This window comes from Puma concolor, chromosome D1, assembly GCF_028749965.1.
Source record: "Puma concolor isolate L17-30 chromosome D1, mPumCon1.1.hap2, whole genome shotgun sequence".
Taxonomy (NCBI): domain Eukaryota; kingdom Metazoa; phylum Chordata; class Mammalia; order Carnivora; family Felidae; genus Puma; species Puma concolor.
In genome coordinates, this window is record NC_141676.1 from 2,488,212 (window position 1) to 2,503,296 (window position 15,085).

The 15,085-nt window shown below is 56.6% G+C and overlaps 1 protein-coding gene across 1 annotated transcript in view; it reads left to right on the forward strand.

Annotated features, from left to right (window-relative positions):
* SHANK2 (SH3 and multiple ankyrin repeat domains 2) overlaps positions 1–15,085 on the forward strand; it is a 497,644-nt gene that overhangs the window by 70,983 nt on the left and 411,576 nt on the right. The window contains exon 2 of the mRNA XM_086676620.1: positions 85–304. Coding sequence (XP_086532746.1) covers positions 98–304 — 207 coding nt within the window. The 5' untranslated portion in view covers positions 85–97. The remainder of the gene's footprint in view (positions 1–84; positions 305–15,085) is intronic.

Genomic DNA, 15,085 nt, shown 5'->3' on the forward strand with positions numbered 1-15,085 from the left:
CCGGGACGCCAGCCTCCGCGAGCGCTGGGGTTTGCCTGTCCTTTTCACGTTGCCTCCTTGTTCTCCTTCTCCCCCTCCTTACAGACGCAGGGCAGCCATGCCGCGTAGCCCGACGTCCAGCGAGGACGAGATGGCCCAGAGCTTCTCCGACTACTCCGTGGGGTCGGAGTCGGACAGCTCCAAAGAAGAAACCATCTATGACACCATCCGGGCCACGGCGGAGAAGCCCAGCGCCCCCAAGATGGAGGAGAGCCAGGGCCACGCGGTGGTGATCCGTATCCTCATCCAGGACCTGCAGCAGACGGTAGGCCCCGTTGCTTGTCTCGGTCAATGCCAAGCGTGCCTGCGGGCGGCCTCTGCACGGCCCGTCCTGGTGGCGCCCCACACCGCGTGCGCCTGCTCCGCCCTCCCTCCTCCATCAGCTGCCTTCGCCGGCACGCCGGCACCTCGGTGCCCTTGCTGAGCACCTGCTGTGTGCTGGGGGGCGGGGAAGCCCAGGCCTCGAGGGCACGGGGACCAGCCTTGCCGAGGAAATGCACACAGCGGACGCGTGGGCAGGCGGGGCCTCCGGCACCCGAGGGGGCCCTGCCTCTTCCTCCGCTGCTCTGTGCTCAGTGCGGCGCGGCCCCCGGGGTCCCGTGCGCCTTCTCGCTTGCCAGGCCGTGCTAGCTCTGTCCGGCCTGCCCCTCCCTGCACCGCCCACTGCCGACTCCCAGTTGTCCCTCAGGGTCTGGGCCCCATACCTGGGGTGGCCCCGGTAGCCCTCGGGGCTTCTCGTTGGCCCCGGCCCCGGCGTGTGCCCTGCCTTGTGCTCGTTTGGTTCCCGTGGGCCCTTGCTGGTGGGCCTGCCTGTGTGGCCGCTGCCTGGAGGGTCGGCTCGTGGGGACACGGGCGGGGCTGGGGTTGTCGGAGCCGCTGCGTGAGGCGTTGGTGCCGTGGGGGAGGCGGAATATGTCACCCGAGACCGTGAGCACCCCCGGGTGCGGGGTGTGGGGTGTGGGGCGCGGGGCACCCGTCAGGCTGGGCCGGGCGGAGTCTGGGGCACACGGTGACACCAAGAGAGGCGGTCAGAGGCTGGCAGACCCACGGCCAGGCCGAGCAGGTGCACCCAGTGGCGACAGTTCTGTTGTATCCGTGCATCCGGTGACCTGGTCTCTGAGCACAGCCCTTTCTCTCCTGGGCTCCCCTTTGGGGTGGGACTCAGGGGGCACCCGGGTGAGATGTGGGTCATCTCACGCTCTCTGTTTTCCTCGTCTCTGTCGGTCGTGTGCGGGTGTGGACCCTGCGCGCTTCAGGTTGAAGGCAGCGGGAGCAGCGGGTGGTGTGGACGGCCTGTGGGGTGCTCGGGGGGGCGGGCCCGGAGCTCTGCGTCCACCCTTTGTGCTAAAGAGCAGAGTCCCCGGGCCGAGGCCGCGGTGGGGAGGGGGTCCTCTCAGGATCAGAGGAAGTGGCCGGTGTCTCCCCCTTTGCGCACGTCAGGCCCCCGCCTCCCGGCACCGTGGGGTCTGCTACATTGGCTCAGTACCTCGGAGCGCGGGGTCTCCCCTTGTCTGCGGGGAGCAGCTCCAGCAGGACACTGTCCTCTCCAGAGCAGGCCTGGGGGTGCTGGGGTGCATCCTGCTGACCTGTCGCCCACGAGCGGGGTCAGCCAGACGCCGCACCTTCCGGAAGATGCTCCAGAGTGGATCCCACGGCACTGCAGGCCGCGGGCCGCCCGGCAACACAGGTGTGGCTTTCAGGAGGGCAGGATGGCGTTGAGGCGTTCTGTCTTCTGCGTCGTTTACCATCTCTTACAAAAGTTACTCCTTATAAAGACATCAGGTGTTGGGAAAGCACGGACACCAGCCCCAGAGTGGCTGCAGCGAGCATTGGGTCACATCCTGCACGCGACTCTCCGGAAGGTGACAGGTGACGGGGTCTGTGCGTATGGACGGAAGCGGGTCGGGGAACACGGGCCGCTGGCAAACCAACGTCGCGTGGTTTTATGTTAACATAAGAGGAGAGAAAGACAGTGAAGGAAGTGCTGAACTTGAGCAATTCCTGGGCTGGAGGAGACTCTTTCCAAATCAATCCGTTAACGTAAACAATTATGAAACGCTGGAAGGATGGAGATTTCGTTGTTGTCCCTGATTACGGTTTTCCCCTCCTTTTCTCCTACCATAAGGAACTTGGCACGCTCTCATCTCGTTGGGGTAAATTAAGCTAATTGGAGCAATAAACAGACTTCCAGACATCAGGTGCTTAACACGGAGACGCTGGACTTCTTTCTCTCAAACCAGCCTGCTGGACCGACGGGGATGAGGACACAGAGATTCTGTTCCACACAGTCGTCCAGGGACCCAGACCCCTTCCGCTCAGTGGCCGGGCTGCCCCTGGGCTCTGGAGCCCTCCCCAGGTCCCCTGACCTGCCCAGAGGGTGAGGGCGTAGAGAACTGGGACACGTCACTTCCCCGACCGTCCTGGTTCCTCGGAGGCTGCATTTGACTGCACGGGAGGCTGGGAAACGGAGTTTGGCTCTGAGCCTAGGAAGGAAGAGGTTGGTGTTGTGACAGACGGGGAGCTGGTTGTACAGGTGTGCACACGCACACACATGCGCACGCTCATGCACATGTGCACACACGCACACTCATGCACACACAAGTATACATGTACAGGCACACATACACTCATGCACATGCACACGCACACACACATGTACAGGCACACACATGCACACTCATGTACACACACGCACATATGCACAGGCACATGTTCACACGCATGCACATGTGCACACACCCACACGCACACGCCCACTCATGCAGCCGTGCACACATGTGCACACTCACGCACACACAAGTACACATGTACAGGCACACATACGCTCATGCACACGCGCACACACATACAGGCACACACATGCACATTCATGTACACGTGCACACATGCACACACACGCACAGGTACATGTTCACACGTATGCACATGTGCACACACCCACACATGCCCACTCATGCAGCCGTGCACACATGTGCACACTCACGCACACACAAATACACATGGGCAGGCACACATACACTCATGCACACGGACACACACACACGTACAGGCACATGCATGCACACTCATGTACACGTGCACACCCACCCACACGTGCACTCATACACACACATGCACACGCAGGCACACATACGGGCACATCACACACGCACGCACACGCACCCCCCTCTGCTCCCCCACCTCCCGAGCCTCGTGGGTGCAGACCTGTCTGCTCACTGTCACCGTCCATCCTGCTGTCCCGCTTCAGAGCTCAGGAGCCTCCTGGTCTGGTCTGGCTTCCAGGGGGAGCACCAGCCAGCTGTTTCTGTTTGTAGTTCTGTTTATTTTATTCTCCTCTTAACTGGAGGGACGTAACTGTCCAGTGGTGCCTTTCAGGAAGCGTTCCTATGGCCCTGCTTCCTCGGTGGCCGTGCTGTCGGCCTGCGGCAGTCCTGGGCTCTAACGTCGCCTCGAAGCAGCGAGTCCTGAGGTGCTGCTGTAGGGGGCGCTGGCTTCCTGCAGGCCTGTGGTCACCACGTTTGCGTCCACAGGTCCGTACGTAGCCTTGCTTATGTGTATTCGTGTGTGAAGATGTTTTATTTAATACACGCCCTTGACTCATGAACCCTGAACACCGACAGTGCCACCGCTCACGCCTGGACGGAGCTCGTGCCACAGGGGAGAAGCACACGGTGCACGTGGCCGTCCTGTGCTTAGACCGCGTGGCGCCATCTCTGCACTGTGCCTCCGACCGTGGGAAACCACAAAATCACCAGCAGGAGCACAAAAACGGGCCCTGAGTAGGGCCCAGAAGGACTCTGGTGTGCAGGACGCAGGATGAGCTGAATGAACCAAAAAGCCTGTCGCCGTCTCGCTCTACCTTGCCCGGAGCGTGCAGATCGGACGCCACAAACGCTTGGCCGCTGCGTAAGTGGTCACGGGAGAGCCACGGATGCTGACTTGGGGACACAGACGAACGTTAGTGAGCGGGCAGACCCCCAAATGTGGAATCCGCGAATAAGGAGCATCGACTGTGCGTGTGTCCCTGTGGTTTTCATGTCGATTTCTCCGTGCGCCGTCGGAGGCAAGACTCCTTCCCACCTCACCCCACAGCTTGGGGGACGTCGCTCGGCTGCGTCCCGTCGGTGACCTGAGTTTTTCCTTCTTTAACCGGCTCCCTAACGAAGTGGCCTCGGTTCCCCTACGGGAAGTGTTTGGTGCCGGCCGTTCTGTTTCTCCCGGAAAAGCGTCCCACCTGCAGATTCTGTTTGCCCCTCGTTTCTGGGAGGTTTTCTTACACGCCGTCTGGGTTTCCGCGTTGCCGGTTGGGCTCTGTGTTTCTTGGACAGCATCGCCGTCACCTGGGTTTCTCCGTCTGCCTTTTCTCTGACGGCCTTCATCGCTGGTTCCTCCTTGTCCTCTGCGATTCTCTCGGGTCCTCCTTTATGGTGTTGCCACTTGGACCCACTCTGTTCTGCGATCCCTGATTGAATGTGGTTGTGTGATTTCGGATTTCTGTTTGATTTCGCAGCCCTGCGTGGGCCCATCTTGAAAGCTATTCTTTTCAGCTCTTGGTGGTTTTACTAGGTTTTCTGGCTGCTTCTTTGCCCTTTGTAGGTCTTCCTTCTTTTAATTGGGGCGCGCTCACTCTGGACGAATGCGTGTCTGATTCCCGCGTGCCTTCCCGCATATTTTCCTTGTCTCCTCTGTGGCATGTCTTTGCTGTCTCCGGGCTGCCTCTGCCTGGCGTGTCCACTTTGGCAGAAACTTGCTGTCTTTCTGGTGTTCTGGTTGCGTGTGGGTGAACCGTCCTCAGCTCCCTCCCGTCCTGATGCCCAATGTCCTGCAGACGCATTCCCTCGGGGGGAAACCCCAGGTCCCGTAACGGCACCGTGGGCCAGTGTATTAAGGTGTTTTTGTTTTCCTGTCACGATGCTGCTTATTAAATTTGTGTGCACAATTTTGTCCCGTCCTTTTTTCGTTACTATTGAAATTTTAGTTAGTTGACCTACAGCCCGATGTTGGTCTCAGGAGCAGAATTCAGTGACTCGCCCTTATGTGCAACACCCAGCGATCAGCGCACATGCCGTCCTTAACGCCCCTCCCCCATCTAGCCCACCCCCCCCACCTCCCTCCACCAACCCTCAGTTTGTTCTCTGTCATGAAGAGTCTCTTGAGGTTTGTTTCCTTTTCTTCTCTCGCTCCCTGCCCTCCTGTTCCTCTGTTTTGTTTCTTCAATTCCGCATATGAGTGAAGTCCTACGGTACTTGTCTTTCTTGGGTCGGTTATTTCGCTTAGCGTAAGAAACTCTCGTTCCGTCCACGTGGTGGCAAATGGCGGCATTTCCCTCTTTTTTATAGCCAAGTAATATTCTACTGTGTGTATAAACCACATCTTTATTCCTTCATCAGTCTGTGGACACTGGGGCTCTTTCCATCCTTTGGCTGTTGTCGACAGTGCTGCTGTAAACACTGGGGTGCATGTGCCCCTTCGAAACAGCACACCTGTATCCCTTGTAGTGCGATTGCTGGGTCGTAGGGTAGTTCTATTTCTAATTTTTTGAGGACCCTCCACACTGTTTTCCAGAGCGGCTGCACCAGCTTGCATTCCCACCAGCAGTGCAAAAGAGACCCTCTCTCTCCGCATCCTCGCCAACATCTGTTGTTGCCTGAGTTGCTCATGGGAGCCATTCTGACCGGTGGCAGGTGGTGTCTCACTGTGGTTTTGATTTGCATTTCCCAGATGATGAGTGACGTGGAGCATGTTTTCGTGTGTCGGTCGGCCATCTGGAGGTCTTCTTTGGAGAAGTGTCTATTCATGTCTTCTAACCATTTCTTCACTGGATTGTTTTTGGGGTGTTGAGTTTGATAGATTCTTTATTGATTTTGGATACTGACCCTTTATCTGAGATGTTGTTTGCAGGGGCACCTGAGTGGCTCAGTCGGTTAAGCATCTGACTTCGGCTCAGGTCATGATCTCATAGTTTGTGGGTTCGAGCCCCACGTCGGGCTCTGTGCGGACAGCTTGGAGCCTGGAGCCTGATTCGGATTCTGTGTCTCCCTCTCGCTCTGCCCCTCCCCCGCTTGTGCTCTGTCTCTCTCTGTCTCTCAAAAATAGACCTTAAGAAAAAGATATGTCGTTGGCCAATATCTCCTCCCGTTCTGTCGGTTGCCTTTTAGTTTCGTTGAGTGTTTCCTTCGCTGTGCAGAAGCTTTTTTATCTTGATGAAGCCCCAACAGTTCGCATGATGTGTGTTATTTCAGTTAGTTTGTGTAACAACCTGACGTGGGCTGTGTTGTTGACGTACTTACTAAACACACAAAGTGAGCACAGTGTGTAACCACCATGGGACGAAGTGACGGGACGTCACCCGTGCCCCAAGGCCCCGTGACGCCCTCCTGGTCCCAGTTGACAGGTGAGTAGCAGGTGGCCTGGGACACAACGGCCTGCAGCCTCCAGACCTGCCAGAAGCTGGTGTTTGCTGTGGCCAGCGGGCGGCCTTGCAGAAGGCGCGGCACGGGGTCGGGTGCATCTGAGACGCTCGGGGTCACATCCCCCACCGTCCGCCCGTGTTTTGGGGCACAGCACCAAAGGTCTCGAGCCGGGCCTGTGCAGGCTGGCCGTGCAGGCGGGACCAGGCGACAGCAAATGCCCTTTAAACCTCTGTTACCTTGATCGGTCTCCTTGGTCACAGCTGGCAGTGTCTACACCCGGGAGGCCCTCACTGGTGGCAACGGAGAGAGAGTCCACGGCTGTTGAGATACGCTCCACGGATAGTGAGCAAGGGGTGTGGGACATTGAAGAGGTCAACACGACGCCGGGTCAGGCGGACACAGGGCAGTGGGAGCCTGCCTGGAAGCCCGAGTCCCGCCTCTGCCTGCCATGACCTCTTCCTGGCGGGTGGCGTGGGGGACTTGTGCCTCCCCCCACCCTTCCCCCCCACCCCGGGATTCTGACCGCTCTGCTTCGGGAACCTGTCAAGAATTACCGATGGAGAGACACCTACTCTCCAGGCCCGCAGTTACAAAGGTCCGCCAGGGTTCGGTCTCTACTCCCAAGAGTATGATTGTTTCCGGAACCTTCTAAAGATCACCTGTCTTCACTTTGTTCTCAGCAAACAAAGCCCCTGGAGGCTGAGCGCACAACTCCCACGGGTGTGAGCTCCAGCAACAAAGCAGCCATTGTTCCCGCGTGTAGACCGTGCCAGGCCGGGTCCTGCGCAGGGGACGTGAGCCGGACCCTGGAATCCTGCCTGGCGGAGCCGTGCGAGTTGCCGTGGCCGGTTTGTCACCCCTGTGCCTGCCCACCCGAGGGGAGGTGGTGTCTCCAGGAGCTGTGAGGCTGTCCCTCTTCCACCCCAGGGGCGTCTGGACCTGTCTCTTCTCCCAGAGTGACTGTGGTCCTAAGTCTCCCCCCCGCAGTGGGATGACGTTCCCCGCCTCTGAGCGGGAGCCCCCGGCAGGGCTCACCTGCCTTCAGGAGCCCCTCCCCAGGCCCCCTGGAGCGAGGCGCACAGTCCGGGTGGGCCTGGGGCACGGTGACCAGGGTCCCTTTGCTCCAGGCCGCCGCACACGCACGGGGGGCTCACTGTGGGCCCCAAGGCTACACCCGTCAGCAAACCCGGCCTTTTAAGCCAGTGGCATGTGCCCCAAACAGCACAAACTGCAGTCCTTCTGTGATTTATAGTTTCGGGGAAGGTGGGTTTGGAAGCGGGAGCAGAGCTGGCCCCGGGCGCATGGCGGTCCGGTTTCTGCCGCGCACCGAGTGGCCCGTCACGAGGAGGAGCTCGGGGCTGGGCCGTGTCGTGCTTTCCTCGGGTGCGCCCAGTGCCGCCTCGGGGTTTGGCCCCGAGTCACTCCGTGGAGGCTGCCAGCCCACGTGTCCGTCATTGCCGCCCGTCTGAACGGGTCCACGGAGGCGCAGGGACTGGCCGCCTCCTGGCAGAAGCTGTGGGGAAGCGCGTCTCTCCTTTTCCGCTTCGTAGATGCTTCCATTTATTATGTAAGTGTGCCCAGCTTTGGTGTTTCGTGTAGGAAAAACCATCTCGGCCGTGGTCCTGACCCCCTGGAAGACACTTCGGCGCCACCCATCCATCCATCCTGTCTCTCTGTCTCCCCCACGGTCAGTCACTCGAACCTCCTCCACCAAAGCAGCAGCCCGTCGCGTCTTCGCGGCTCCCGCCTCCCCACCGCACGCATCGGCTGACCGGGACTCTCCACTGTCTATCACTTGCTTCCAAATGGACTGTTTGGTTTCCAAGCGACCTTGGCCCTTCTGCGTAACACTGAGGGTCAAAACAGCACTCCCGGAGCAGCGAGGTCCCACCTTCCCCAGGTTTTAATCCCTTCCTTACCTTTTCTCGCAGAGACACCACTGCATTTGCTTTTCGTGTCTGAGGTTCCTGTGATTTTGAATGTTAGGACTTCTTCACCCGTCTTGGCAATTTCTGAGCCCCTAGTGCTCCCTACTGGCCTCTCGTTCTACAGAGACCGTCCATCGTGACGGAAGGTTCTAGAAGATCCGGGCAGGGATGGCTTCCTACCTCGCAGAGCTCCTTTTGAGCGCGTCATTGGGCACGTGCTAACTCCTTTCACTTGGCCCCTCGGGAGGTGAGCGCTGGTGTCTTCTCGCATGGGGTCCGGACTTCTGGAAACCAGCCGCCCCCCAGGTCCCCTTCACGGAAGTGTGTCCTAGGCCCGTCTTTCCGGAGGGGGCTTGGGTTGGGGATCCCCCTGCCTGGCTCTCCGCAGCACTCTGGCCCTGAGTGGATCAGCTCTGTCAAGACTTGTCTCCCATCCAAACCAGATTCCTTTGCTGGGAATCCCTCCCCTCCCCTAGACATTCCCACCTTCTATTTAACTCTCACATGAAGCTCGGGAGTCCCAGGGCTCACTCCATGCCCTTCCCACACTCAGGGCCTCAGTTACCACGTCTGAGCGACGGATGGCCACAGCCACGGCCGCACCTCCAGCTCTGACCTCTGTCCCGGGGGCCGGACTGCACCCCCTTGACAGCTGCTCAGCTGAAAGGTCACGCTGCCTGAAAGGGGTGCCAGGACCCTCCCTTCCTCTCTCTCCAACCCCCCACGCCTGGTCCCACTGCTGTTCCCCCTCTCAGCTAGTGGTTAGCCTTGAAAAAACAACTTTATTAAGGTACAATTTATAAGCCGTAAGAGGCACTCCTCTTAAGGATACCCACGCAGGGACGTTCAGGGAATTTGCTGAGTCGTGCAGCCGTCACCGCCCTCTGCGTCGGGGATCTTCCCATTCACCGCCTGCCCGCAGCTCGTCCTCGCCCACGTCCAGCCCCTGCGTCCACTACCCTGCGTCGTGTCTCTGTGGTCGCCCTGTTGTGGGCATTCGGTGTTCATGGGGTCATGCAGGATGCCGATTCCGTGTCTGGTTTCTTTCACGCAGTGGAAGAGATTTGAGGCTCATCCACCTTGTCTCCTTTCTACTGGCAAGGAGCATTCCGTCGATGGACGGGCCACACCTTGCTGTCCACGTTTTGGCCGTGAACTTCTGATTCTGTCGTCCGAGCCAGCATGCAGGGGTCCATCCCCGCCGGACGCCTTACCAGTCCAATGCCGGGTCCTGTTCTCAACCCTCTGGGTCCCTTGGACCCTGGCTATCCTGTCCACCTCCGTCACCCTGCCGTCTGTATCCCCGCCTTTCCCCCTGACCCAGGAGAGCCCAGCCAGCAGGAGACGCTCGTAGCATAAACACAGTTCCACTGCGTCCTGTCGGTCTCCCCCAGGAGCCCTTAGGGTTTCAAGGATGAGGATCAAATGCTTACCCGGTGCACCTCCCCTGCCCCCACCGATCCTCCATGAGGTGGCCTCGTGGCCCTTGCTTCCCCTGCGCCCCCAGCACAGCTGTGATTCTGCAGGTACACGCTCGCGTGACTCCTTGGCCAGCGTCTCTCTCCGCCGGGGCTCCCGGTCTGTCTTGTGCGTCCTTGTGCCCCAGCGACTGGTGTGGCTGAATGAACACTGTCACTGAGAGAGTGAATGACGTCATCTGAACCCTCGTCTCTGACCAGTGAGGAGGGGACATCTGAGCAGAGCTGCTGTGGAAGGCTTGGTGCAGAGCGCATGACCTCGTTAATATTTGAGAAGGGGGATCTTGGCTTCTCTGGGTCGTGGGGTCCATGAGGAAGGAAGGAAGCAGAAGCGGGTAGGAGGCTCCTGCAAGAAGCCAGGGGGGCGTTGATGGAGGCGGAGGCCCGCGGACAGGTTCCGGATGACAAAGTCGGTGGGATCGGAGGAGGTGTCACTCTTGCACGAGAGTGTGGTCTGGCCTTCCGAACGGTCCTTAATTGTGACGCATGTCAACAAGTTTTAAAATGCGATGCCTGTGTCTCGACAGTCTCTCAGTACAGGGGAGAAACAATATCTTGCAAAAATTGAGCTGGAATTCTCCTTCTATACAGTTTGCCCATGAGAAGCACACGGTTCAACCGATTTGAGTAAATTCCCAGATGAGTGTACCTGTTGGCGCAGTTACTCTTGGAACATTCTCATCACCCTGGAAGGAAACCCTCTGCCCCTCAGCAGTCAGCCCCCCTCCCCGTGCCGCACAGCCCCTGGCAACCACCCATCTGCTTTCCATCCTCTGGATTTGCCTCTTCTGCACATTCCCTCTCAGTGGAATCCCCCACTGTGTGGACTGGGAGACAGACCCGTGGTTTCCTTAGCTGTCTGCTTCTCCTGTGGGAGGCAAGCCCAGCATCCCTCAAGTCTGCCCCTGAGGCCAGTGTTTACCACATTGGTGCCTTGAAAGCCACCATTAAATGGCCTCACGTGTCATCGAGTAGCCCAGGCAACACGGAGGTGAAAAACTCTCGCGTCCAAAAATGTGTTGGTCTTTCAGGCCGCCATTTTGATTCCGGATCTTCCTGTCTTGGAATGTATTCTTTCCTGCCCGCCCGTTTGCTGACCGAAAGGAAATTTGTTTGGGATCGTAGACTTCATTAGAAAATCAGTTGTACCTGACCCTGGCTTGAGCACATTTTCTGCCCTGAAAGTAAAGTCAGGAGGATTCAGAGGGCCGATGGAGATGATGGTGATAATGTTCTTCCTTCAAGAATTTTGACACTATGCAGTGTGGCCCAGGGCTGACTCCCATCTCAGCCAAGGAGACCCCCAAGAGGCAGAGAGATGCCTTACGTCTTTGTATGATGCTGTTTGTTTTTTTTAATATACGGAAAACTGAAAATACAGGACAATACAAAGAATGATGTCATAAATACCATTGTATCTATCTATTATGAATCATTGACAGTGGTGAGCATTTTGTCACTTTTTTATCCTAGGATTAAAACGCTTGGCCCGATAAGGTCAAAGTCACCCTTAGTCCTCACGCCCAGCCCCCTCTCCTCAGCAGAAGCACTGTCTTAAATTCAGTGTGGGGGCGCCTGGGTGGCGCAGTCGGTTAAGCGTCCGACTTCAGCCAGGTCACGATCTCGCGGTCCGTGAGTTCGAGCCCCGCGTCGGGCTCTGGGCTGATGGCTCAGAGCCTGGAGCCTGTTTCCGATTCTGTGTCTCCCTCTCTCTCTGCCCCTCGCCCGTTCATGCTCTGTCTCTCTCTGTCCCAAAAATAAATAAACGTTGAAAAAAAAAAATTAAAAAAAAAATTCAGTGTGAATCCCTCTTGCTCGCTGCCTGTATGTATCAGTGATCGCTGTGTAGTGTTGCGTCGTGTAAAAAAGAACATATGTGCCTGGCATCATACTGGGCATGTCATTCGTAACTTAGTTTTTCCACCTGGCAGGTATGTTTTTGAGATTTGTCTTTTAGATTATCCATCCATCAGTTATCCATTTATCCTTCCATCTCACCCTCCCTCTATCCCTCCCTCCCCCATCCATCCACCCCCCCATCCAACTACCCATCCATCCCTCCCTCCCTTTACCCACCCACCCATCTCTCCATCTCTCAGTCTGTCTCTCCCTCCCTTTTTCATTACAGAAACAGATGGTCTGGATCTTTGATCTCTTCTTTGAGAGACCCTCCTGTGTCCTTTGTAGTCCCCATTTGGATCACTTTTTGGGGACGTGGAAGGCATGGACTCTGGTTTTCTTTGTGGTTTCATTCATTGGTTGCTAAGGCCAAAGAGAGCCCCCCACCCATGGGGGCCGCCGACTTCCCTCTGCCTCCATTTTCTCTGTGATGGCGGTGATGATCACCGACCTCCCTGTCCTTAAATGGAGTGGTTTACAGTTTACAGTTTTAATCAGGGAACTGGTGGGTTGTAAGTGGTTTAAAGCACGGCCAGGGCTCCAAAAGGAGGCCTTGATCATGGCAGGGCAGCTTGCTGAAGGCTGAGAGGGGCTTTACTTCCATTTCCATCATTAAAAAGACAAACAAAAATAAGACAACCCTCTTTAACCAGCATCGGTTTTGTGTTGTGAGGACTCCATGCTACGTCTCCTGTTAGGTAGTAGGGTAATGTTTTATACATGAGAGGTCAGCCTGGCTTGCCGGGGTCTCCGTAGCCCGTGTGACAAATGTCTGAGTTGCTGTGCCCTTCTGTTTAAGCTTTTTCTCTCTGAGAAGGTACTGTTTGGGGAAGTGGCTTTGGTCTGGAATGATTACACATTCTGCACAAAAAAAAAACCCTTGGCAAATCCCACATTGTGTTGGGAACACTGTGGTTCCAAAGGCCACGCTGGTGAAGATTAGGACGTCTCCTCCTCCCCCAGTGTCCCAGGCTGATAAGAATTACCCAGAAGGTGGCCATGCCAGGGCCGAACCGTCAATATTTAATTTTCTGCGTCAGATCCAAGAGCGAGGTGCTTTTCCAGCACCTTCTGTGGTCAGATCTCTGTGACTCGTCCTGCTGGGTCTGAGTCCTGCCCGCCCATTTTTGACCTTTCTCTTCCCACACCTCCTCCCTGGATGGACGGGGGCTCGTTCCCCACAGTGTCCATGTGGCATCCACCGCCACCTCCCCGGCCCCTGCCCGTCTCCCGTCCACGTCACACCCCTGACAGGGCAGCCCTCCTGGCCCATGGCTCCGTGTGCTGCTGGGACCCGGTGGGTCTGGCTCTGCCTCTGGGCCCGTGAGTTACAGCTGCACCTCTTACAGCTGTGTGGCTCTGGGAGCCGTTCTGAGTTTTCCTTGTTCCCCTCTAGACTCAGGAGCACTAGTCCTGACCTCCAGAGCCCATGAGAAGACGTGTCAGCAGCTGCAACCATGTGGCCCCAACCCCAAACGTCCTGTCCCCGACTCCGCTTCCGGGGGCCGCCTGATTATGGCCATCAGGAGAGAAGAATTACCTCCCCTCCCTGGAGACGTGGGCCACCTCCAGTTTCTGAGCGGCGCCTCTCCGTTTACCGTCACCTTGACAATGGCGGAGGACCACAAGTTATCCCCTTAAAAATCAGCCCCAGCACGCGGTTCGCCCGTCGCTTCAACCGAGCACCAGGTGGTAGTTAAGCTTTTACTGTTTGAAAGGACTTATTCCGATTGGAAAAACGAATCCACGGCCACTTTATCCTTTATTAGCGTTCAGACATCCAGAAGCACCCTCATGACTCCTGGCCTTCCTTCAGCATCCACGCAGGAGGCTGTCCTCAGTCAAGGTCACCCAGCATTTCCTTTTCCCTCGGAATCCCTTATTTTAATCTTCATGCCTTAGCCGTGAGGGCGCTTGCCTGTTTGTCCCCACAGGTTCCAGCCCGAGAGGTCTTTGTTCACAGCAGGGAGCAGTGTTTCCTTTGGAAACTGCCCAGTCCCGGTTTGGGTTGCCTTGGCGTTGGCTGTATTTCAGAGGTGGGCAAATCTGCGGATTGCACGTGAACAGCTCTTAAAGGCGCAAACATGCCTGAGTGTCCCTTGAAATGGCCCCTGGCAAGTTCTGTGTGTTATGCCTCTCTTATTTCTTTATTTTTAACTTTTTTTAATGTTTATTTTTGAGAGGGTGGGGAGGGGCGGAGGGAGAAGGAGACACAGAATCCGAAGCAGGCCCCGGGCTCCAAGCTGTCAGCACAGAGCCCCACGCAGGGCTCGAACCCACGAACTACAAGATCATGACCTGAGCTGAAAGTTAGATGCTTGACTGACTGAGCCACCCAGGCTCCCCTATTATGGCTCTTTTAAACTGCATCTTAAAGGGACTGATAATGACATAAAGTGTGGCCCGGAGGAAGTCTTAAATTGTGAAATGCACTTCTTTGCAATGCGTGATGTGCTCAGAAGCCTGCATTTCTTTCAGAATATCCTGAGTTCTTGCTGGATGCTGCCTGCAGGTGCTCCAAGAGCTGGGATATTTATCCTCCCTCGGGTCTGTGTGTCCAGCTCTGGGTCCCCACAGGGTGATCCAGGGAGTGTCCCCTTGGCATCACGACCCCCGAATGCTTTGGCATCCTCATTGTTTTTTTAACTCTTCCGGGTGGAAGTCAAGAGTGCAGTGGATTGAAGTGTCATCTGGGGAACATGAACGAACAGATGTGCTGGATGTAGTGGAACCAAGAGTATCTGTGCCATCCGACCTTGTGGTGTCGATGGTTCTTTACTTGACCTCCAGACTGGGCACTCTCACAGTGTTTATTTTATGCAGTGTGATATTTACCATTCTTTCAAGCTTTGTCTACCCCCTTCCCGACCTTTGTAAGACCTCACACAACAACGATTGCCATCATCCCCCTTGTACAGGACCCAGAGCAGATGTGGAGAACGGTTTACTCTTTTCCATGAAATTCTCTTGCCGTGTTATTGCAAGTCAAAACAAGAGATGTCCACTTGGGCATTGGTGGGCACATGACCCCAGAGCACAAGGGTTTTGATCTTTCATGGATTGTGTGAGTTTGTCGACACCTCAGACATGGCCCACCCAGGCCTGTGGTCCTTAGTGTGAGGCAGAGACTTGGCCATGGTCACAGTGTTATGTGCTGAGTTGTCCCCCCCCCCCCCAATCCCTCTGCAGAAGTTCTAACTCCTGGCATCTTTGAATGTGAGTATATTTGGAGGTGGGGTCTTTAAAGAGATGATTCATGAAAAATGAGGTCATAGGAGTGGGACCTAATCCAGTAGGAACCGTGTTTTAAAAAGGAGATCAGGACACA